The sequence below is a fragment of the Panthera pardus genome, unplaced genomic scaffold, assembly GCF_024362965.1.
Source record: "Panthera pardus isolate Hobbes unplaced genomic scaffold, ASM2436296v1 HiC_scaffold_6, whole genome shotgun sequence".
Classification (NCBI taxonomy): Eukaryota; Metazoa; Chordata; class Mammalia; order Carnivora; family Felidae; genus Panthera; species Panthera pardus.
In genome coordinates, this window is record NW_026526991.1 from 136,428,194 (window position 1) to 136,452,639 (window position 24,446).

At 41.4% G+C, this 24,446-nt stretch overlaps 1 protein-coding gene and 1 long non-coding RNA gene across 3 annotated transcripts in view; one reads left to right on the plus strand and one right to left on the minus strand.

Moving 5' to 3' along the window:
• Positions 1-24,446, plus strand: part of LOC128774971 (uncharacterized) — a 256,264-nt gene that overhangs the window by 48,237 nt on the left and 183,581 nt on the right. The gene's annotated exons all lie outside the window — the stretch shown is intronic.
• Positions 1-24,446, minus strand: part of NET1 (neuroepithelial cell transforming 1) — a 60,273-nt gene that overhangs the window by 11,485 nt on the left and 24,342 nt on the right. Inside the window, exon 1 of one of the 2 annotated variants that reach the window (XM_019460892.2) lies at positions 1,162-1,436. The exons of the other annotated variant lie outside the window; for it this stretch is intronic. Within the exon in view, the coding sequence (XP_019316437.2) occupies positions 1,162-1,254 (93 nt within the window). The 5' untranslated portion in view covers positions 1,255-1,436. Of the gene's footprint in view, positions 1-1,161; positions 1,437-24,446 lie in introns of those variants that run through there. 2 annotated transcript variants of the gene reach the window in all.

A 24,446-nucleotide genomic window follows, 5' to 3' on the forward strand; every position in this document is an offset into this window, starting at 1 on the left:
AAATGTATAATTTGGTAAGTTCTGATATAAGTACACAGCCACAAACTATCACCACAATTGAGACAAGAAGTATATAGTCAACTGGGGCATTGCTTTGGAATGCCCCCTCTCTGTAAAGAGAGCTTTCATACTATTCTTACTTTGTGATCTTATCTTAGGCTAGAATAAACTTTTGCCTGCTGCTCATTAAAAAAAAAAAAAAAAAAAAAGAAGTAGTATATAGTTAATTGAGTACAGGAACAGTATTTCTTTTCTTTCTTTCTTTTTTTTTTTAAAGGAGGCTCCACACCCAGTGTGGAGTCCAAAGCTAGCCTTGAACTCCTCACCCTGAGAGCAAGCCCTGAGCTGAGATCAAGAGTACGACCGCCAACCGACTGAGCCACTCAGGCGCCCCCAGGAACACTATTTCTATCGCGTGAGAAGACAGTATATATACCATACAGTATATATATTGTAGTAACCAGTATAAATAGAATATCCATATAAGATTAAATCAGTTGTCACAATTAAATAAAATGGCACGAAAATCATGATTTATTTTGATAAATGTTCATAAAGACTTTTAAAAACCGCAGTGACTTTAGGCGATTAAAGCTAAGAGGGGAGAAGTACCTAAGTAATGATTCAATGGTCTAAATGTTCTAACGTATTTTTCTTTCTAAAAAAAAACAAAAAAAAAAAACAAAAAAACTGCACACAACAAATTTATTAGATGTGGAAAGAAAAAAATAAGCACTAGGTCTGATAGCATTTTGGTTGCAATTTGTTCACGAGTGTGAACTTGAAAGGAAGGGATTCTTCTTTTCCTTTTACCCTATAAAGCAGTTCCTCAGACTAGGTAATCTAACTGCAAGTTAAAAAGAACAATGTGTTAAGCATCAGAAAAGCGACCAGTTTAACCAAATTTAGCAGCGTGCACACTCACAATCTTTTTCTTTCTGTAGAAATCTGTGCACACTCAAGCTGTGCTGCATCTAAACCTATCCGCACAGTAGTTTCTAAACTTAAGCCATAGAGCCAGACGCATTTCCCACTTGCATAAAAATCACGTATTTCAACACTCAGATCAAAAGTTAAGTTTAAAATCCTATCGTTAAAAATCTTAAAAGTTCCGTGGAATCAGAAAACATTCCTCTGGCTTAAGTTTTCTTTCGGTCTTACCTCTTGTTCTCTGAAGGACTGATTATTAACATCCAGGACTCGGATAGTCCTTTTAATGGGCAGGAGACCTCCAATCTCATCATGAGCCACCATGCTTTCCCAAGTATCCCTTAAAACCTCTGGAGTTAATCCACATGCGAGCGAGCCCTGCGGCGAAGCCCTACTCCGGCACACGGGCTGGTCCTCCGAGTGCTCGGCACCCCCAGGCGGCCATCTGCCCAGGCCCGTCCCGGCGGCGGAGACGACCGCTTCTGCCAGCGGCACCGAGCAGGCGCCCGGACCTCCAGGCTCCGGGGGCGGGGCCCACCGCGGACCGGCTCCGCTGGGCGGGCACCTACGGCCACGTGACCCCAGTTAACTGACTGCCGGGCGCACCTAGGCTTCTCCCTTTTCTCTGCGCGGGAGAGAGCTTTCTAAGAGGTTGGGAATTTCTCCAGTAAGACGGGAAGGTTCAAGGAAACTGGGTTAATGGAAGGCTTTTCCTGATTTAAAAAGCATCCCGGAAGGGCAACTAATTGCTGATCTACGTTACCTACTCTAGGACTTAGCCACAGACAGGGATACTTTTCCTGTAAACCCGATTTCCTAGAAAGGAATTCAGTATGGACAACTTGACGACTTCAAGTAAGAAAACTGTAATTCAGAGTTAAGTGCATATACCAAAGAAAAGCCTGACTATTCAGGGTCCTTTTAGTGCAAGCATATTCACAACTGTGAGATTAAGCTTTTCCACCAGTTGCCACCATTTTTTGTTAAGACTGGCAGTGAGCACACTTCAGTTCATTCCGTTCCTAACGTAACTCTTCCACAGGGCGATGGGTAAAGAACTGGGCCCCCTAAGATGTTAAAGTTCAGCATTTCTCAGACTTGGGGGCAGATATTTTTTTTTCTGTTATGTTTTAAAAACTTTGTATCTGTGTAACATGTTTTCTAACATAAATACAAAAAAAGGTGATTTCGTTCTAATAGCAGGGTCCTTCTTTATTCTGAATTAGCTGATCTTGATATAGTCCTAAAAGAATCACAAGACTGGGGAACCTGGGTGGCTCAGGGGTTAAGCATCAGACTTCGGCTCAGGTCATGTTCTCCTGGTTCATGAGTTCGAGCCCCGCGTTGGGCTCTGTGCTGGCACCTCAGAGCCTGGATCCTGCTTCAGATTCTGTGTCTCCCTCTCTCTCTGCCCCTCCCCTGCTCACACTCTGTCTTTCTCTTTCTCAGAAATAAACATTTAAAGAAATTTAAAAAACTCACGAGAGCTACTTAAAATGTCTTGCACCTTACAGAGCAAGGAGGTTCACAGAGGTGAATTAACTTGCCCTAAGTCACGTGCCAGTGACAGTCTCCAACTTTGTAGTCGAAATCCTTTCCTCTGGGGAAAAGCACTGCTTATGATGGTTTAGTAGGTGTGCTAAGAAGATTTTCTTCCTCAACAGAAAGCACTATATTCTATCTTGAAAGGTAGGATTTTATCTTAACTAGATGCTACTATGAAGATGATGCCAGTGAGTTGCAAAAAAAAAAAAAATTCTATTCTTAGGATTTATTAGGATGAGAGAAGTCTGAGAAATCTATGTGGAAGGCACTATTTTAGATTATGTGGGGGATACAAAAAGTAGGTTTCGCATCTGCTCTAAAGTACTAGCAGACCATTATGTAAAACTAGCCTACACAAAGAGATAAGTAATAAAAGCTTGCGAAAATTCCGAAGTGGTACAGTTAGCTGGTAAGTGCCACAGGAGTTCAGGAGAACCACTTCTGGCAGTTTTCCGGGGGGGGGGGGGGGGGGGGGGGGGCTGGGAAAGATGCTACAGGAGAGGCTGTAAGATGTTATGTGAGTGGTACCTGGAAGGCCATGTTATGTTCTTCACAGGTCCAGGTAAGGGAAAAGTGCAAGGCTTTCCCAAAAGAGCATGAAGGAGTGAGCACCCAGACTGTGGTCACGGGCTGTGGGTAAACAGGGATGAGCAGAGGATTTTACTGAGTAGGTGACAGATACTGAAAGTTAAATTGTAAGCTGGCGTTTCAGAGGCTTTGAAAGATGACTGGACACATAATGCAAAAAGCACAATCCAGTATCAAGAACTTGGCGCTAAGGGACAGTGGGAAAGGAAAAGGGTATGTCGCACAAGTCAGAGGTGCCTACAATTTTAAAGTTAGGAGGGGTAACAGTTAATGCATATAAAGAAATGAGGAAGAATGAGCTCTGAAAGAGAATTCAGAGTTTCATTTTAGATCTGAGTCTGAGGTGGGGCAAGAAATGAAAAAACTGAGCTAGGACTTGGAACTGCTGGACAAGGACTTGGAAGAGGCCAGAGGGCAGACTTAGACTGGGGAGTCACATACACAGGGATCAGAGTGGAAGCTATGGGTGAATGAGATGCTTGGGAGAAAAAATCTGGACAAAAAGAACAAGGGCCCAAGGATCCAACTTTGGAGAAATGCCAAGGGAAGAAGACTTTTGCAAAAGGAAAAGTCAGCAGAAAAGAAACATAACAAGATGCCAGCAGACGAAAAGGTGTTCATTGAGCAAAAAGGTTAAAAGGGTAAGAAAAGACTCATGGATTTGGTACTGACATGTTTAATGAGGACCTCGAGTGGGCTGAGGACAGGAGATCAATTACAGAGGCTGAAGAGGCAGAAGAAATAGTGGGCACAGACCATGTATGATGACAATCTGCAGAAAACAACCCACGAAGGGCTGCAGGAGGCATCAGTGCTGCTCTTCTCTCTGCAAACACCAATGTAATTTGTGTTCGATGATAATTCATCTTTTGGCTCTGAGCCTTTTTAAAAAAGTAATGGTGACTGCGAATATTTCGCCGCCTACCCTTCGTTACCTGACCCCCGATCACGCGTGTGGGTGACGTAGCTGGCCTCGGGAGCGGCTGTGCAGACAGCACCATGCAGCATGAAAGTGGAACACCGAGCGATCATGGGCAACACGCACCTGCTCGAGCTCTCAGAGCTAGAGAGGGGCCAGGCTAGAACCCAGCAGTCTGGTTGCGTTGGCTACGTTGGCCCAAAAATGATGGAAGCGAGGCCAAAAACTTGATGGTCACTGAGCCTCATAAAGGGATACGGGGCTTGCACACAGCTGACAGGAAAGAAGCTGCGAGGGTGATCTCATGGTCTCTTCCCTGACATCTTTCTCCACTGTTTTTCTGTCTAGTTCTGACAGAGGTAAGGCCAAGATGATGAGAAGAGATTCCTCTCATTTCTCTCCTGCAGCTGAGGACCCAAGATGTAAAGGGAGAAGTCTCATAAATGTAAAAATAGAAAGCCTACAGGAGCCAAATGAGGGTTAACGGTGACAGTCACAGCACAAAAATCCCAGCTCACCAACTCTAAAATCTTTGTTTCGTTTCGAATGTTCAGGGTTGTGATCTAAATATAACTTAGACAACTGTAGATAGCATCTAAAAAAGCAACAATGAACACGAGATGTTCGACACGTGCCGAGTGATGAGCCAGAGAGACTCAGGACTCTAACAATGCTCCCCGAAATCAGAGGGCTGAAAAGGTCCTTTGAGATCATTGACCCATCCTCCTCAGTTTTCTTAGGAGGAAACTGCAGAATGGCAGTGAAAAAAGAGAAGGGAAACTTGTGTCCTTACTCCGTGCCAGGAGTTTCCTGCACAATCTCACCTCGCCAGCTTTATGAAGTATGTGTTATGAGCACCATTTTACAGATGGAGGAAGCCGGGACTCTGACAGTCTCGAAACTTGCCCAAAGTTGCAGAGTTAATCAGTGGCTGGACAGGCTTCAAACTGGTCTCGCAGCTCCTGTCACCCACTTCCCAGGTGAGACTGGAAATGTCCTGCCACGAGCACACGTGTGGTACACGCTGCATGTGAGGCCGGAACCGGTCGTCCTCTGGGAGCTGGGCAACTAGTCCCAGGCGATGTTTGTGATATAAATGTCAACATTTTACAGAGAAGGAAATCATAAAACAATTGAGACATTATTTGCCTTAGAGCCTTTTTATAACAAGGCAGGCAAGTAAAAAGACAGCAAAATAGTTCCAGTTGCTTAAGTTTTAGAAGAGATCCTATTTCAACTGTTTCATAATGTTATTAGGATCTTATTAAAGTAGGATTAAAAAAAATTTTTTTTTAAATGTTTGTTTATTTTTGAGACAGAGAGAGACAGAGCATGCATGGGGGAGGGTCAGAGAGAGGGAGACACAGAATCTGAAGCAGGCTCCAGGCTCCGAGCTGTCAGTACAGAGCCTGATGCGGGGCTCGAACTCATGGACTGTGAGATCATGACCTGAGCTGAAGTCGAATGCTTAACCGACTCAGCCACCCAGGCGCCCCAAAGTATGATTTATAAATACTACATATCACATAACTGAAGCACAGATTGGTTAAGTGTCTTTTCTTTGTGTGGAAAATCTAGAATTTATAAACTTAAAAACTGAGTTTTCTAGAAATAATAATGCAGCTTTGTAACAGATACCAGTTTTTAATGAGAATACAGGTTTCTACAGACCAGTTATAATTATAAGCTCTGTTCTCCTGCCTGTAGGCAGCCTTCAATGCTTTCTTTCCTAAAATATGAAGAAGGTAAAGAGAAAGATAACATTGCTTCCCTTGTATAGAAAAAGGCTACTTACCTTTTTTCCTCCTTTTCATGTGAAATCAGAATTCTGGAATTTAGATTAATTACAGCTGAAGAATAATCATTACTTTTTTTGGGTCTAGATATTATTTGTTTTCACTTACTTTTGTCTGGAATAATAACCAGCAATTGGAAATTAGGCCAGGAAAGCCATATTATGGGAAAGAGAAAACAATAGCCAAGCTCTCTGCTGCCCTCTGCATGGGATATCGTGAAATGCAATTGCCAACCCACTTTTTTTTTCAGCTTTTTAATTATGTTTGTAAAGACCTTCTATAGATGACTACATAAACAATTTTATCTGTAAATAAATACGGTAACAGTACAATTTGATTCTTCAGCCCTTGTGTGTAGCTCTCATGTTTTATGTTACTAAATTAAACGTGTTTAAAAGTCATTTAAGTGTATGAAAAGTTTCCATAGTTCGCAAGAAATATTGTAAGGGCTTTTTCTAAATATAAGAAAATTATGTTTCACTTTAGGGGCACCGTGGTGGCTCAGTCAGTTAAGCATCCAACGTTGGCTCAGGTACTGATCTCGCGGTCTGTGTGTTCGAGCCCCGCATCGGGCTCTGTGCTGACAGCTCAGAGCCTGGAGCCGGCTTCAGATTCTGTGTCTCCCTCGCTCTCTGCCCTGCCCCACTCCTGCTCACTCATGCGCGCACTCGCTTTCTCTCAAAAATAAACATTAAAAAAATGAAACAAACAGAAAAAACTATGTTCCACTCTAAAACTCTAGAATTCAACATTACAAATAGCTACTTACTAGTATCTCACTAAAAATAGCTCAGTTAAAAATAGAAGCTTAAATCTTACTAAAAAAGGAAGGATTGATTCAAATATGAAATGGAACTTCTAAAAAACAAGAGTTCCAAAATATTTAGTAACCAGCCAAAAATAACAAAAAAGGCAGTTCCATTTGGACTAGATGAGCATGAAAGAAATTAGCAATATATTTATATGTAGATTTGAGTTTTAAAAAATCATTTGGATTAAAAGTTTAACTGTATCCAAGCTTTACTAAGAACTTGGTTCAGAAAAAGACCAATTCAGCTCTTTATCCTATTGGAAAGACTATAAACAGAATCTCAGGCTAAGGAGTTTGCTATTACCAAAACCATGGTTCTTTTTTGCAGTAACAATACAAACAGCAAATAAAATGAGGTATTGGTGCTGTTACTGGTGACTGTGATCTCAAGTACACAGGATAACAAACAACTTCCAGTATAATGTAAGATCACTTATGCTTGTGTAACAGGATGTCGAGTGGGATTTTTCTCATTGCCCCCTGAAACTCAGCAAAGCCAAAACCTAAAGACAAATGGTACCATGTCCTGTGCCCAGGCCCCTGTCCCCTCGGCCCACTTTTACTTCGTTATTACGGCAACCAGCTGCGCCAGGCAGCTCCTGCTTCCCACTGTGGGCTTCCTGGATGCTGGGGTGTGTGGCATTTACGTGTGAGAAATTAACACCCCACTTAATCCAGTGACTAATGGAGCACAGGAGCTGGTGAGTAAAAGCTCCCCCTTCAGTCCCTTGACAAGACAATTTCGCAGTGTATCGTACATGGCTCTTCAGAAGGTTCTAGCACAGTCAAGCCTCAGTTGCCCACAGTGGTGACCAGCTTAATTATAGACATTTGGCGTTAACTGCCTCCTTCTGTTCCTGGGACCACACCTCAAAATAGACGGTCAATGAGCTCACGTCTCAGGCCGATTTCTGGAGGTAACCCTGGCTAGGACACAATACTGAGACTGGCCCTAGAGATTAGACACACAGAATGAGATTCTGCAACGGGGGTCCCTCATTAGTGAAATGGCGAGAAGGACTACAGCCATTGATTGGTAGAGATGGGGTGGTGAAGCGGTGGTGGAACACGAATTATTACATGGGGGCAACGGTAACTGCAAAGATTGTAGAATCTGCTGGCTTCCGTTACTTGCTTTCAGAGCTTTGACAAAGCAGCTGGTGACCTCCAAAATCTTCTCAGAACCATCATGGTGGGAAGGGCCAAGTGGGAGCCCCTGACAATTCTATCCCCTACCCCTGGGACAAGATAATAAATAGAAACAATGCTGCACACCAAGGGAAAATGCAGAGGTAGTCATCAAAATTACAGCAGGCAGGAGGGATAGTTTCCACTACATTTGCATTCAACGAATCTATGGGCCTTCTTCAGCGAGATGGATCGAGACAGCCAACAGTGGACTACCGTCAACTTAACTCGAGTGGTAGCTTTAATCTTAGCTGTCGGGCAAGATGTAGGTCCTTGACTGGAACAGATCAACACATCCTCTAGCATTTGGCATATGGCTATTGATCTGGTCTGAGGGTTCTTCTCTTCCCCTTCCCCCGCAATGTGTTCTTTTCAATTCCCATTAGTAAGGAGGATAAAATGTAACTGGCTTTTATGGTGGGAAGGACAGCAGCTTGTATTTCATGTCCCGAGGCTGTTAACTTTTCTGTTCTGTCCCAGAGTCCAAAAGGACTTGCTATCCACAGAACATCATGTTAGTGTAGTAAACTGATGACATCATACAAATAAGATTTGGTGAACAGAAAATGGCAAGTATTCTGGACACCCTGGGAAGTCAAATGTATGCCATGAAAATTCTGGGTCGGCCACATTCGAAAAGTTGGAATAGGTCTGATGGCCTGAGGCTCTCTGGGATGTCCCCTCTACGGTAAAGAACAAGTTGCTGTACCTTGCATTCCCTGGCGCTAAGAAGGGGGCAAAGCAACAGGTAGGACTCTATCTGTTGGAGGAAACATCTGCTGCAGCTGGAAATTCTGCTCTGACCTGTTAATGGAATAATCTCAATGCTCCGTTTTGAGTGGAATCCAGGGCAAAAGAAGCCTCGGTTGCGGGGTCCAGGCTGTGGTGCGAGCTGCCCTGCTGCACAGGCCATGTGACCCAGCACGTCTGATGGAACCGGGGGTCTCCATGGGAGACAAAGGCAGGAACAGAACTGCAACACAGAGCCCTAGGGCTCTGAAGCGAGGCTATGCCCTCCATGGCAGGGAACCACGTGTGCTCCTGGTGTGCTAGCAGCCCTAGTAAAGACAGAGGACCTGCCCACGGGACATCAGGAGACTGACGCAGTCAGACGTGTCCAAAATGAAAAGGGTCAAGTCTACCAAGTCACCAGGTTGGGCAGGTACGGGGGCAACCTATTATGTGATGGAACGGTCTGTTTGGAACCAGGCCTGAACAAGACCAAAGGGCGTAGGTAAATTACATAGATGTCCCTGACGGTCCTGGTACATCACACCAATATTACCCCTTCAATTCCTCATTTGGTGGTGGTGGGGGGAGGGTGGGTAGCTGAGGGTGGTGCTTGATTAAGGACAATCCTGAGGCAGAGCAGTAAAGGGAAACAATTCCAGCAGGCAGAGCTGTAGGCAGTTTACTTGGCCGTCTACTTAAACGGAGGGAGAAAGGGCATGAAGTACAGACAGATACAGGCTCCTGAGAAGTAGTCAATGGCCTGGCTAATTGCTTAGGGGCTCGGAAGGGCAAGATTAAAAACGCTGAGAGAAGAAATTTTGGAAAAGAGGCATATAAATGGGCCTAGGAAGTGTGCACAATGTGGGGGGATCTCTGTCTTATGTTAATGCTTAGGTTAGTGCCTCAGAGGCACTAGATAAACACAATGATTTATCCTGTGCCTATCAACAAGTGTCTCTCCTGGGCCGTCGTGGTGCTTCCGGAAGAGGCCCATGGAAAGAGGGGCGACAGCGCGGGTCTGAAGGATATGTACGGGCCCACCAGCAGGGACTCCCTTTCACCGAGGCGAGGGAACCACTGGCACTGCTGAGTGTCCACCCTGCCAGCAGTTGAGAAGGGACGATGAAATCGGGACCGTTGCCTGAGCAGACGTGGCGGCTGGTCGACTACGTCGGACCCTGCTACTACGGTGGGCATGATTCGGCCCGGCTGGAACTGACGTCTCCATGGACGCTGGATTTCCTCCTCTATCCTCAGGACCTCTGCCAGCACCGTCCTTTCAGGGCTTGTACAGTGCCTGCTTTACTTACGAGACCCTACCCAACACTACCACCTCAGACTCAGGGGCCCGTTTCATAGCAAAGGAGTCACAACAACAGAAAGGTAATCAAGCACCCGATCCGCCGGTTCTTCCATATGCCCCGCTGTCCAGAAGCAGACAGCTTAACAGGACGACGGAATTGTCTATTAAAGCGTTAGCTACTCTAGCAGCTCAGGGTTAAAATTCTGCAGTGTCGGAGCACTGTCCCTCAGAGTGTGATACACGTGAAACGGCCTATCTATGGTGCTATGTCCTCCACAGCCGTCACGCTTGGTCCTAGGAATCAGGGGGTGGAAGCAGAATTGGTCCCTCTCACCGCCACTCCCAGATGTGGTGTTTCCCAGTTACAGCCTGGCTCTGGAGCCACCAAGGCTCAAGAGAGATAAACAAACTAGGGGCTCAGACCCTCGAGGATGAAGTGGGGCAAGCAACTTGGACCCACCGACGTGCTGGCCAAGGCTGAGGGAGACCTGTTATGGCAGCAGGGGAGTAAGGTGTTCCTGAATCACGCCTTTATGCAGCAGCAGAGACTGTAACTTGTTCCCGTGTACAAAAACTTCTGCAGAGATGGTGGCACGTCACGACCCAGAAGTCTCTGTGACAGACTGGACTTAAAGGGGTGCGTGAGCACAGCTGAACAGTACAAGGAGCGCACAGTATCCTCCTCCTCACACCCCCTAACCCTACCCCTTAATCAGCTGCATATGTATCAATCTCGTGTTCTGTTCTAGGGCTTCTCGAGTGCATCACGAACGTGCAACCTGCAAATACGAGGGTGTATATACCCTATGGGGCAACGTGGACCCACGTGCCAAGTCAACAACTCACCCTGGTATTGGCGTTTCCTCCTTTTCCCAGTCCCTTATTGCCCCCAAAATATCAGCACACAAGCTTTGCCTCAGGTTCTACTTTCTGGGAGAAACCAAGATTAAGACACCCATATTTTCAATCTGAGGAGGCATCAGCAAGCGACACCAGCCATCAGCTGAGGGTGAGGGAAATCTATCACGGGCAGTGGAGGAGTAAGACAATGTGTTTTCATCATGACTTCCTTGCAGGACTTACTTATTAGAGGCCGATCAGGGATGCACCATCCATACCCCCTACAGCCACCCCCACTTTATCAGAAAAGAACTGAGAAATAAAGCTGTTGGTGTTGGGGGCCTGTCGTTCTTTGAAATGAGACTACTCTTTCCACTCTGCAAGCCTTCCTTCCCTTAGGAACTCTCAGAAGTAGAGTGGGCCAAGATGGCACCTACATGAATTTCTGGATCCTCTAGTACAAAGCCCAGAGGTGAGATTGAAGATATGGTCTTGCTGGGATGACTGCATGTGGGTGGGCAAAAACCAGCATGTATTGGAAGGGTGCACGGTATGCTACTTGCTAGAGGTCGTCCAAAAGATGTGGCTACTCTTGCAAGAGACTATCAATATTTAGGGAGGGTTCACAGGAATGGTTATCAACATTTGATGGAGCCATTGCTCATGTAATCTCATCCAGTAAGGCAAAGAGACTTTATTTCTGCTCCCCTCTCCTTGCCTAACATCTTGGAGGAGGCTGGGTTTCAAAAAAGTGGAGACATATGTGATGAGCAGTCTCTCTGTCTCCTCTACACATTTCTAGGGTCACTGACAGATACAATCTATGCCTCCACTGGAATGTTAGCTTCATGAGGGCAAAGACTTTGTTTTGTTCTCTGTGTCTAACACTTAGTAGGAGCTCAATAATAAAGGAAGGAAGGAAGGAAGGAAGGAAGGAAGGAAGGAAGGAAGGAAGGAAGGAAAGGGACGGGAGGGGAGGGGAGGGGAGGGAAAAGGAGGAGGGGAGGGAGGCAGGCCGGCCAGCCAAACGTGCTGAAGAGTGGAGAAGAGCTATGAATCAAATTTGAGATTAAAGTTTTATCGTTAAATACAGAAAACAGAGGTTTAGAATGGTTACATAATTTACACAAAATCACATAAGTAGTAACAACTGGTTAAGTTCACAAGTTTGCAACTTCTAAACAATCTTTATTGGCCTTAGCATAACTTCATTTGATTTATGGCTGATTTTGTATTAGTTAACAGAGCAAACAGAAGGAGAGGTTAAAAGCAATATAAACAATACCTCTAGAAAGGTAACAGAGGGCAATACATCAAGGAAAATAAATACTACTATGGGAAAACAAAACAAAAAAATTAGAGATCTTGGAAATATTTTTAAAAATTGTCAAAATTTTATCTATTGTCAAAATAGAAATGTCAGTAGTTCGGCTAACTAGAAGAATAGACAGTAGTGAGGCATTAGCAAGCTAGAAAATGAAGTTGAGGAATTCTCCCAGAGAAGAGCATACAAGATTAAAGAGATGGAAACAACAAAAAAGAGTTAATAAACATAATTCCAGATTTTCTAAAATCTTCCTGAGTTCTAGAAGCAAAGACTAGACAGTGAGAGGATGAAAATAATCTAAAAACAAGAAAATCTCACAAGGCATTTCTGAAATAAATATAATTCTTTACAATTAGAGGGTCTGAAAAATGCCAAATAGGATGAAAATAAAATTTAACTAAAACTCTCAAACTGTAAAAATATTAAATAAATGATCCCACCAAGAGACAAAAACAAGAGACTAAAAAACAAAACTGCAACATACATAATAAACCAGAGGTAAATATCCATATGACATAAAGAACTCAAATTACTTTTTTTCCTTTTTTCTCACATTAAAAAAAAAAGCTGTGATGAAATGTACATAAAATTTACCACTTTAACCACTTTTAAGGGCATAGTACAGTAGGGAGAGTTCAGAGGCATTAAGCACATTCACATTGTTGGGCAACCATCACCACCATCATCTCCTTCTGTCAACTTCCCAAATGGAAACTGTATACATTAAACTTTAACTACCATTTCCCCTTTCTCCAGCCCCAGGTAACAACTTATATTTTCTACCTCTATGAATTTGACTATTCTAGGTACTTCATATAAGCAAAATCATACATTTGTCCTTTTGTGTCTGGTTTATTTCGTTTAGCATGTTTTCAGGGTTCATCCATATTATAGCATGTATCAGAATTCCTCTTTAAAGCTCAATATTCCACTGTATGTATATACCACATCTCATTTATCCATAGGAAATTTCTTTTTATTCCTAGTTTGTTGGGTGTTTTATTTTTTTTAAATCATGAAAGGGTGTTGGATTTTGTCTAATGCTTTTTCTGCATCCATTGAAATGATCACCAGGCTTTCTCCTCCTTAATTCTGTTACAGTGGGATTATTACATTGATTGGTTTTCATTTGTTGAACCATCCTTGCGTGCCAGGAATAAATCTCACTTGGTCTTAGTGTATAATTCTATTAATATGCTGAGTCCACTTTGCTAGTATTTTCTTGAAGATTTCCACATCGACACTCATAAGGGATATTGGTCTATAGTTTTCTTTTCTTGTAGTATCTTTGGCTTTGGTATCAAGGTATTGCTGGCCTCAAAGAGTGAGTTAATAATTGTTCCCTCCTCTTCAATATTTTGGAAGAATTTGAGAAGGATTGGTGTGAATTCTACTTTAAACGTTTGGTAGAATTCACTAGTGAATCCATCTGGTCAGTGGCTTTTCTTTGTTGGGAGGTATTTTGGTTACTTATTCAGGCTCTTTAATATACAGATCTATTCAGATTATCTCTATGATTCAGTCTTGGTAGGTTATGTGTTTCTAGGAATTTGTCCTCTTCACCTAGGTTATGCAATCTGGTAGTGTAAAATTGTTCACAGTTCTCTCTTATAATCCTTTTTATTTCTGTATATTGGTAGTAATGTCTCCACTTTCATTTCTGATTTTAGGTATCTGAGTCTTCTCCCTTTTATTAAGTCACCTAAAGATTTGTCAATTTGTCGATCTTTTCAAATAACCGTATTTTAATTTCATAGATTTTTCTCTATTGTTCTATTCCCTAATTTATGTAATGCCCCTTCTAATCTTTATAATTTCCTTGCTTCTGCTAGCTTTGAACTTCGCTTGTTCGTATTTTGCTAGTTTCTTAAAGTGTGAAGCTAGATTGCTGATTTGAGATCTTTCCCTTTTTAACGTAAGAGTTTATAGCTATACATTTCCCTCTTAGCACTGCTTTTGCTGTATCCCACTAGTTTGTTATGTTGTGTTTTCATTTTCATTTGTCTCAAAGTATTTTCTAATTTTCTTTGTGATTTCTTCTTTGATCCATTGGTTGTTCAATAGTGTGTTGTTTAATTTCTACATACTTGTGAATTTCCCAGTTTACCTTCTGTTATTTCTAGTTTCACTCCATTGTAATTGCAAAAATATTTTGTATAATTTCAGTCTTTTAAAATTTATTAAGGCTTACTTTGTGGCCTAACATACAGTTTATCTAAAGAATGTTGTGTGTGTACTTGAGAAAAATGTATACTCTGCTCTTAATGGATAGAGAGTTCTTCTGTATAGGTCTTTTAGGTCCAACTGGTTTATGTTCCAGTGCTGTATTTCCTTATTAATTTTCTGTCTGGTTGTCTATCACAACAATTGGCAAAAATTTAAAAGATTAAGAAAGTCCAGGATTGAGAAGAGTGTAGAGATATGTTTATTATCATACACTGATAGAGAAGTTTAAATTTGTCAAATTATTGGAAGGCAAGTGAACAATATTATCAAAACTGAAACTTGCAACCCAGCCATTTCCACTTCTTGACATCTGTATTAGAGACATAGCAACAGTTCTTCCTTTGTGCACAAGGAGAAGATACACTGCAGCATTATTTTTAATATAGAAGAACTGGAAAATATACTAAAGTGCCACTGCTAAAGGATTGGTTAAGTAGATTATCATACTCTAGCCTATGGACTACAATATGGCGACCAAAAAAGAATAAGGCAGCCTTATATAGTAATGACAAGAGACAAAGAGAAAAAGCAAGCTGTAGCACATGTACATGACAATCTATAGGTCACCATTATACACATTGTGTGAAAGTACGTAAATAAACAGAAAAGAACCTGGGACACATCAAATAGTAACTGGTTACTTCAGAGGATGAAGGTGATACAAGGAAACTTAAAAAAAAAATTTTTTTTTTTTACATTTTGAACAAGGACAGTGCATCCTTGTATTACTTTTGTAATTAAAAAAGGACACAAGCATTTAAATGCACGTATCAGTCCAGGAATGATTTACAGTGGTCTAGGGACAATTAAGCTTAAGGATAAACAGCTCTGGATACTTCAATGGCTTCTCAGAGCATTATCAGGAATAATTGTTTTATATTTTACTTTTATGTTTTTGGCTAAGAACCATTTTCCTATATCTATCTTCTGTTCCTCTTCACTTTCATCACGTATACTAGCAGCTGGCTTTATTTTTTGGACCTCTGTCGAAAGAGAAATCATGTTTTATTGTGTTATCTTACAGGGCGGCCAGTAGAGATCGTAAGTTACATCAAAATGCAAGATGGAGGGCAGTAAGCTATTCATAAATGATGCCACTAGGCTTTAGCCTGCCGGCTAACCTCAAACTACTCAAATCTGTGCCTCAGAATAACTGCCAATTACCAGTCATGGTTCTAAGAGGTGGGTTTCTCAAAAGTAAGATTATATTAAACCAGGAATTGACAAAAGACAATTATAATTCTAAACAATCGCAAATGCTTTTAAAATAATTTATTAGAAATAATATACATAACTCATTATTATGTTTAACCTAAAATTTACAGAGTATACCAATACTCAAAGTATAACCCTTCAATATACTATTTAACTTATAAGAAATGAGATCCCTAAATCTGGACATTCTGAAAAAGAACAAACCATTTATGTATTTTAGAACATTCTTTTGAAGTGTTCTGGTTTGTTTTTTGATCACTGACGATCAGAGTTAAAGAACTTTAGTCATAAAATATGACACAGTATTACTCATCCCAGTATTACTCTACATTAATAAAGTAAAAAGTCACTTTGGACTCTTCCTATCAAAAGAAAAGGGCAAGGTTATGGTTGCTAACAAACAGCTGAGAAACACCTTTGGAAAACAAATACTGTGTTCCTTTTTAAAAATAATTTTCTACATAATATAGTAGCAAGGCAAACTGATAAAAGATAGTTCTAAAATTTTACTTAGAGACAAATTCGATAAGCAACCACAATTTCAACAAACAGCCAATGATCTACCACATGACAATTTGTTAACATTGGTATTAAATTGCTGGTGTGAGAGATCCGAAATCAAAATATATAACACGATGCTCATGTTACACGCTTATCTAAGTCCAAAGTCTTATTTCACTTATTTGACCTATACTACTTTATCTGTTCGTTCACTAAATATTTACCAAGCATCTATTATGTGTCAGGCCATGTGGCTAAGGTGACTGGAGTATAGAGGTAAATAAAGTAATGGTTCCCAGCAACAGGCATCAAGAGTATACAAACTGATTATATATTTAGCTTATTACATAATAAAACTGCTGTATTTAGAGGAAAGGCCAGGCAGAAAACAGGGCTGGGGGAGCTGGCAGAGTATCTGTTTCATGGTGTGTTTCTGGGGAGAGAGACAACTTTAAGAATATCACATTCTAGGGGCGGCTGGGTGGGTGGCTCCGTCGGTTAAGGGTCCGACTTTGGCTCAGGTCATGATCTCACGGTTCTTGGGTTCAAGCCCGCGACGAGCTCTGTGCTGACAACTCAGAGCCTGGAACCTGCTTCTGATTCTGTGTCTCCCTCTCTGCCTCTCCACCGCTTACGCTCTGTCTCTCTCTCTCTCAATAAATAAACATTAAAAAAAAAAAAAGGTCACATTTTCAGTTTTTAGCCGTGGCCATACCGCAGAATCACCCAGACATCTTCAAAAACAAACACAAAACCTAGATGTTCTCAGGTCCCAACGTCACCCATCCTTACTCTCCTGCCCCCACACTCAGGGTGTCTGGGACAGGGCTTAGCAGCCCCCTCCTCCCCCAAAAGCTCCCCAGGTGACTCTGGCCTGCAGCCAGAACGGAGTCGTTATTTTCAAGGTGTAAATACAGCTTAATGCTTCTGTGATGATCAGAACTTCATTGCTGACCCTCTTTCCTTCTCAAGAAATCTCATTTACTCCTTCTCTATTCATTTCTCCCTACCTAGGGCGTTCATGGTTCAACCAGCCCAGGTTGGTGGGGGTGGGATACAGGGAGAGGGGTAACACTCTGGGAAGGGGTCCTGGAGATAATGACCTCGTGGGGATAGGCAGGCATTCTCCAGGCAAAGAAGAGGAATAAGGACGTACAAGGGAAAGGAAACAGGAAGTATGATAAGAGAAATTTTGGAGAGACGGAGTAGGGGAACCCATCATAGTGGGGATTACATGTTACACAAGACATTTGGGTTCTGTCTTTAAAGCAATGAGTGGCTACTGAAAGAATTTAAGCAAGGTACTGAAAAGACCAAAGAAAGATCAATAAGGCATCAGAAAGAGGCTACAGGCAGGGAGGCCAGTTAGAAGGCTATATTTCTGGAAGCAATTGGATAAAAGGATCCGAAAAACAGGACTGTGATCTGGCTTAAAGATTCAGATCAGGGAGTCATCCGTTACAGACGGTGAATCTGGCGAGTGAGTGAGCTCTCCAAAGAAAGATCATACCTAAGAAGAGACAAGCGATGAAGACAGAACCTGTCTGCTCTTCTCATCTCCACAGCCCCACTCTTGCCCCAGGCCTCCATGCCCGGTGCCAGGCCCTCATGGACTGGCACTTTCTACACAGATGGAGGGACCATGCTGTGGAAGATCAGTTCAAGACTCCACAATGTCATCCCCGTTGATTTTCAGATGAATGAACTGCAGCCGATCATCTTCAGCCTTCAAATTAAGGGACCAATGAACCCTCTATACTACTTCATGTCTTAGTTCTTCCTCATACATTTCTTAAAATTTTCTTTAATGTTTACTTTTTTGAGAGAGCGAGACAGAGCACGAGTGGGGGAGGGGCAGAGAGAGGGGGAGACCCAGAATCCCAAGCAGGCTCCAGGCTCCCAGCTGTCAGCACAGAGCCCCACAGGGGGCTTGAACTCACTAACCCTGAGGTCATGACCTGAGCCCAAGTCGGCCACTCAACTGACTGAGCCACCCAGGCACCCCATTCCTCATATTTTTTTTTGGCTCTTTCAAAATAATTTGTTTATCGTTCCTTACACATAACTGATTTTAATTCTTGACATTTATAGACGCTTCTTCTCTCTCTGCGGTTGGTTTTCCCCAGTTCGTGTTGGCGTTCATAAAAATCCAGCTCCAAATTAAAACCTCCCCAAATCTTCTATTTCTCTCTCCCATTCCTCCTCCTAACACCATCATACTTCTGTAATCTATGCAGATAGGGTTTTGTCAGAGGCTCTTGTTTCCCGCCTGTATGTAGTCTTATCTGTAAGTTTAAGTATAGGACCTGAACATTGTGGGCGCTCCATAAATGTTTGTGGAATTAAAAAAAAAAAAAAAAAAGAATAAAAGAAAGAATTTAGACCAAACCCTAGTGAAGTTTTGAGGATACAAAGAGGTTGTTATTCAATAAATTATTTCAAATTCATTCTTTTCTTATCACAGTTACACGTGATTCCTTAGGTTTGGAACAAATAGAGACTACAAAGCATAGGATGCAGTTGGGATTGGTTAATGTAACCAAACTTTTATAAGGACTTCTTTCTTGAATATAATTCCTCAATTTGAAGAAGTTAACAGTAGTATATGCAAATGTGTAACTATTGTCCCAAACTTGATAAATTTTGAAGGACAATAAAAGCTTATCTTTTGGCTAGTTGATGAGTATTAGTATCAGTTCATAATATACGATCTATCCTAAAAATTATAGCAATTCAAGTAATTCCAGTAAATTCAATGTCAATAAAATCTGCTAAAATTGTATTAGGTTTAGAGGAAAGCCAAATTTGCCTTTCACCCATCGGGAGACATAACTCTGTGACTAAGGTGGTGTTAGTGACATAGTTTTACAATTTTTCCATATCCTTCCATAAAAACATACAGAACAAGGACAACAAAACCAAACCCCAAAGTCAAAACATACAGCACCATGTAATAAGGTACACACCCCCATGAATCCAAACATACAAGTTAATGTGGATAAACTAGTGACAACTAACTGTATGATAACCTATATAGTATCAGCAGAGAAAAACAGCATCTGTCATGTTTGAGTACCGAAGAATCCCCAAACTATCAATAGCTACTCACTGCAAAGTGAGGCAGGCCATTTTGAGCACAGTAACTGAAACTGGAAAGGGTTTCATCTACTCAAGGGTAGCAGTAATGGGTTCATGGCTGGGAACACGTGAGCTTAGAAACCCTCAAAGCTCCCTTCCAAGACAAAACCCTACACTATGGTGCAAGTTCTGGGAAGAGATTTCAAGTAGAGTGGAAGAGAGGTGACAGACATACGGGAAAGAGCAAGTTTAGATAAAAGTTGAGGAGGAAAACAGGTCCTGAAGAACTCAGAGTGTATCTGTATTTATCATTTCTTAAAGACAAGACAAGAGAAGAGGAAGCTTTAGAGTCTGAAAGCTAGAAAAGCTCTCTGGACTCATTCTTCCTTTCGAAAACTATTTTCACATAATAATGACCAATAGAAAAGGAACAGTCAAATCCCATATGAAGTTTTCGTAAGAAAAAAAGTATAAGGGAAAAAAATAATACCCCTACAAAAAATAAAAGTATGGTAGAAAAACATGCTCACAAAAAACTCTAATATTCCAAAATTAGCTATAAAAGAGCAGACCTCAGAATTAGAAAGGTGGCAAAATTGAGGAAAGAATTAAAAAGAAAAGAAAATATCCAAACCGTGAAATCAGACAAAAGGAATTCCTGAATGTCCTTTCAATGGATTATCTCGTTTTCTAGGGCCATGTACCCTTTGTCTGATTCACTATCTGTTACTGATAGGGTTCCTGCAACTCTGTCAGGGTAGATGTGAGCTGAATACCGACAGCAATGCAAATACATTTTGTAGGTAGAGACGGAGATGAGGACATTAACCTGTTCTGCATCTAATTTAATTTAGCAATCTCATTCCACCATTCTCTCTTTCAGTAACTGGAAGACTTCAGTGTTTCCTATAGTCCTTTGAGTGGCTTTACCATTCTGTTGGTTCGTTCATTAATATGTTAATTAAATCGTTGACTGGTCTTCTCTCTTTAAAGTAAACAGAAAAAAAAAAAAAAAAAAGCAGCTGGAGCACCTAGCACAGCCAACAAAAAACACAGACTACAGTGAAAGGAAGAGGCAGTGTTTCCCCCACAAACCTTTTGTCTGTCAGAAAGTGACGAAGCGGACGGCTATGAGACCCCCATGGTATCAGCCTCTGTGCACAAAGGAGCGGAGGGAAGGCGACTGGGCTTCTCCGACGGCCCTGAGAACAGGGGAGCCACTCTCTGGCACCCAGTAGTCTAAACTGGGAAGGGTCCCGTGATCAAACTCTCAGGCTGAGGGCAGGGACCCTCCCAAGCAATAAGGTTAGCAGTCTGGGCCACTTAAACTCTGGAACTCACAGCACTCTGAGAACTGCGAGGAGGAGGGTCCAAGCAGTGAATAGGGCAATAGAGGCAAAGACCAGAAAAAGCTCAGACAGAAAAAGGAGGGAGCAGAAAAGAAAGGTCTCGGAAAGCATGAGGCTCTCCTGTGACAAACCACTGGGTGGCTCAGTCGGTTAAGCGTCTTGTATTTCAGCTCAGGCCATGATCTCTCAGTTCCGGAGTTTGAGCTCCGCATCCCCATCAGGCTCTGTACTGGCAATACGGGGCCTGCTTGGGATTCTGTCTCTCTGCCCCTCCCCTGTTCGTGCTCTCTCTCAAAATTAAACTTTAGGGGCGCTTGGGTGGCTCAGGGGGTTAAGCGTCCGACTTCGGCTCAGGTCACAATCTCAAGGTTCGTGGGTTCGAGCCCCGCATCGGGCTCTGTGCTGACAGCTCAGAGCCTGAAGCCTCCTTCAGATTCTGTGTCTCTCTCTCTCTCTCTGCCCTTCCCTTGCACTGCCTCTCTCTCTCTCAAAAATAAATAAACCTTAAAATAATTTTTTTTAAATAAACTAAAAAAACCCCCCAAACCAAAACCACCTCCTGAAGACACCAGAAGAGGGAGCTCCGGAGCGATGAAGCCGAACAAGGGCTGCCAGGGCCCACTCCTCCTCCCCTGACCATAGGAGAACTGACTGCACGTAACAAAAGAGCAACAGAAAATCATAAATCCCCTTTAAAGCTATTAGAAGAAGGCAGAAAATGTGAAGTAGAATAATTTGTCTATAGCATAAAATCAAAAAGGAGATTATAGAAGCTATGAAAGAACATCAAACTCAAAAATTAGGTGGGTAGAGAATGGAAGATGTGAAATGAGGGGAGAGAACTAAAAAAAAAAAAAAAAAAAAAAAAAACAAAACACAAGAAAAATTATTTCAGAACAAAAAAATCAGTCTACTGCATTAAGAGAAAAAGACAAAAAGGAAGACAAGTTTAAAAATAAAAAAGATATATAAAGAGATAAATATTTTGAGACAAAGTAGTAAATATAAAAGATTTCTAAAATCCATGCTAAGTACAAAGGGCAGGGAGGGAAGACAAAACAGTGGAATAGAAAAAAAATGACAAAAACAGTAAGAAAAGATGTTCCTAAAATAAAAGATGACTCAAAAGTATATATTTAGTGAAACTTTTCAACAGTGGCACTTTATGCAGAAAACAATGGAGTGAAATATTTGCTTATCCAAGGAAGAAAACGTGAGTCATGGATTTCAATCCATCCGAACTAGCCTTCAAGTACAACGACTGCAAACAAACCGACACGGACATTCAGTAACTCATGTAATCCTGTTCCCATTAACGAGTCCTCTGCATTTACTCACCTCTAGAGCAGGGGTCAGCAAACTCTCTGTAGAAAGCCAAAGAGCAAATATTTCAGTCTTGGTAGGTCAGATGGTCTCTGTCACTGCCACTCAACCTCTGCCACTGCAGTGTTTTAAAAAGTAGCCATTAACAACGTATGTGAATCACTGAGCAGGTCGGATCCAGTTTGTGGACCAGAGTTTGCTGACCCCTCTGCTAGGGAATGAGCTTCAGACAATCCACAACCTAGGAAGGCACGGACACGAGGTGCTGAGCACTCGTGCAGATTTACCTGCAGAGCTAAAGTCTAAGTAATGGTTATCAGGGTACACGGCACAGTTTGTGATGCCTACGTGCTCTGTTCTTCTAGATACGGTAAATGTATTTTTAAGAAATGGAGAATGGTGAATGTACTTGGAAAGTAAAATAAGCACTCAATATTTTAAATGTACCAATGCAGAATAAAGAGATATTACTTAATTTTATTAACAGGAGAGAAGGAGATGAGGGAGAAGAGGTGTTAGTTGATTAAAATATGCTCATAGGAATAAACCAATTTACAAGAGCTAAAAAGGGGAAACTGAAGGCAAAAATAACCAAGAGAACGAAAACATGAACCTTGCTATATAAAGACATATCACAGCAAAAACACACAAGCGAAACAAACAAGGAAATAAAAAAGAACACATAATGAAAGACAGCATGCTGTTTAGCCAGAAAAGTGAAATATACGGAACATATATGCAATTGCTTATATTTTTAGAAAGTGAAAGAATAAACCATAATATTTGAAAAAGAAAAAAAAGGATTTTGTATGAAAGAAAGATGTAGGGTAGAAGATCCAGGAATAGAAACAAGAATCTTGTGGAGCTGACTTTGAAATTCCATACAATTTTATTACATGATTAAGAAGAAAAATTAAGTTAAAAAAATTTTTTTATGTTTTTATTTTATTTTTGACAGAGAGAGTGCGAACAGGGGAGGGGCAGAGAGAGAGAGAGAGAGAGAGAGAGAGAGAGAGAGAGAGAGAATATGAATCTGAAGCAGGCTCCGGGCTCCGAGCTGTCAGCGCAGAGCCCGATGTGGGGCTTGAACTCACGGACTGCGAGATCATGACCTGAGCCGAAGTCGGATGCCCAACTGACTGAGCTACCCAGGCACCCCAAAGAAAAATTAAATTTAAGAAATAGTAGTTCTTAAAAATTGAAAATAAAAAGGAACAAGTAGGTTTCTGGCATAATTACACATAGAAAAGTCTCAGTTCAACAATTTAAAAACACAGAAATTTGTGTATACTTACTATACCTTTTAAGTAAAAATCAAAAAATCTGAAAAATAAAACATAAAATGTTTTCAGTAATTGTCTCATTTATGTAATGCAGTAGTGATTTGCAGTAATGTAGACTACTTTGAACTGTGAGTAAATCAAGCGACTAATTATGTCAGTATCCCTAAGACTGAGATTTTTGGTGTGGCTGAGAGCTCTAGATAGTAATATTGATGCAAATTAGTAAAAATACTTTAGCCTTGAATTTGAAATATCAGTATAAACTCATAATTTATTTCTTTATCTGAAAAAATGACATATGTTTCCTATCTCCGTCCATTAAAAAGGCACAGAAACAAGAATGAATAAAGCAGCAAGGAGTGTTCAGAATGCCCTGGTTTAAGCCTCTACCATTTCCTAAGGAAACCAGGGTTTTTAGAAATGACCACTGACATCGGGTATGGAGCAGAAACAACAACGACAACAACAACAAGGGGCACCTGGGTGGCTCAGCTGGTTAAGCAAGTATCCAACTTCAGCTCTGGTCATGATCTCATGGTTTATGAGTTCAGCCTCACATGGGGCTTGGTGCTGACAGCTAGGACCCAGGAGCCTGCTTCAGATTCTGTGTCTCCTTCTCTCTCTGCCCCTCCCCTGCTCACACTCTGCCTCTCTCTCTCTCAAAAATAAATAAACATTAAGAAACAACAACAGCAAAATGTACAAGTGGGCCTGGAATAACTTGTCATCCTGGGAGAAAAGGAGGCTAGGCTTAAGTGTCTAGATATGAGGTGAGGGTCATGTCAAAAGGATACAGGAAATGAATACACTGCATTCCTTAAATTTACATTATGCTGTATGTCAATTATATCTTAAAACTGGGGGAAAAGGGGACATAGAAGCCATCCTGAAGCAGCATCCAGTGGCCAAAGATGGGATAATTTAAGCACTGTAAGAGTAGTAACTGAAATAGATCAAAGCACAACAAATGTACAAATATCCATAAGTTCATAGTCATATAAAAAAATCATTAATTACATTTAGAGAATTTTAACGAATAAAACTCATTTCTTTTGAAAACCGGTAAAGGAATCAAGCACTTACCCTCCTTTAGTGTAGGTAAGTACCTCACAGTAACCAAATGGTTGCTGAGGGGAACTTTCTTTTTATGGAAGTGTTCCCGTTAATAAAGATGACTGATCAAGGCATGATATCCACTTAGCAACCTTCAATGAATAAATAAATCTAGGCAATGATAATTAACTCATTTTGATAATAGCACAAAATGATTATTATATACCTCTCGAGGGAAGTACACAGCCCAAATCGATCTCGAGATCTATCCGTTTAACAGAAATAAAGGAAAGAGAGGGACAAAATACCATGGAGCTATGAAAAGCTCTACACATCATTTCCTTTTCGACCACAAAAAACTGCAACAAAGCAAAAAGCTAGAGAGAGAACCTACGTATTAGACCCACAGAACCTATCAAGAGACATATAATCACAACAT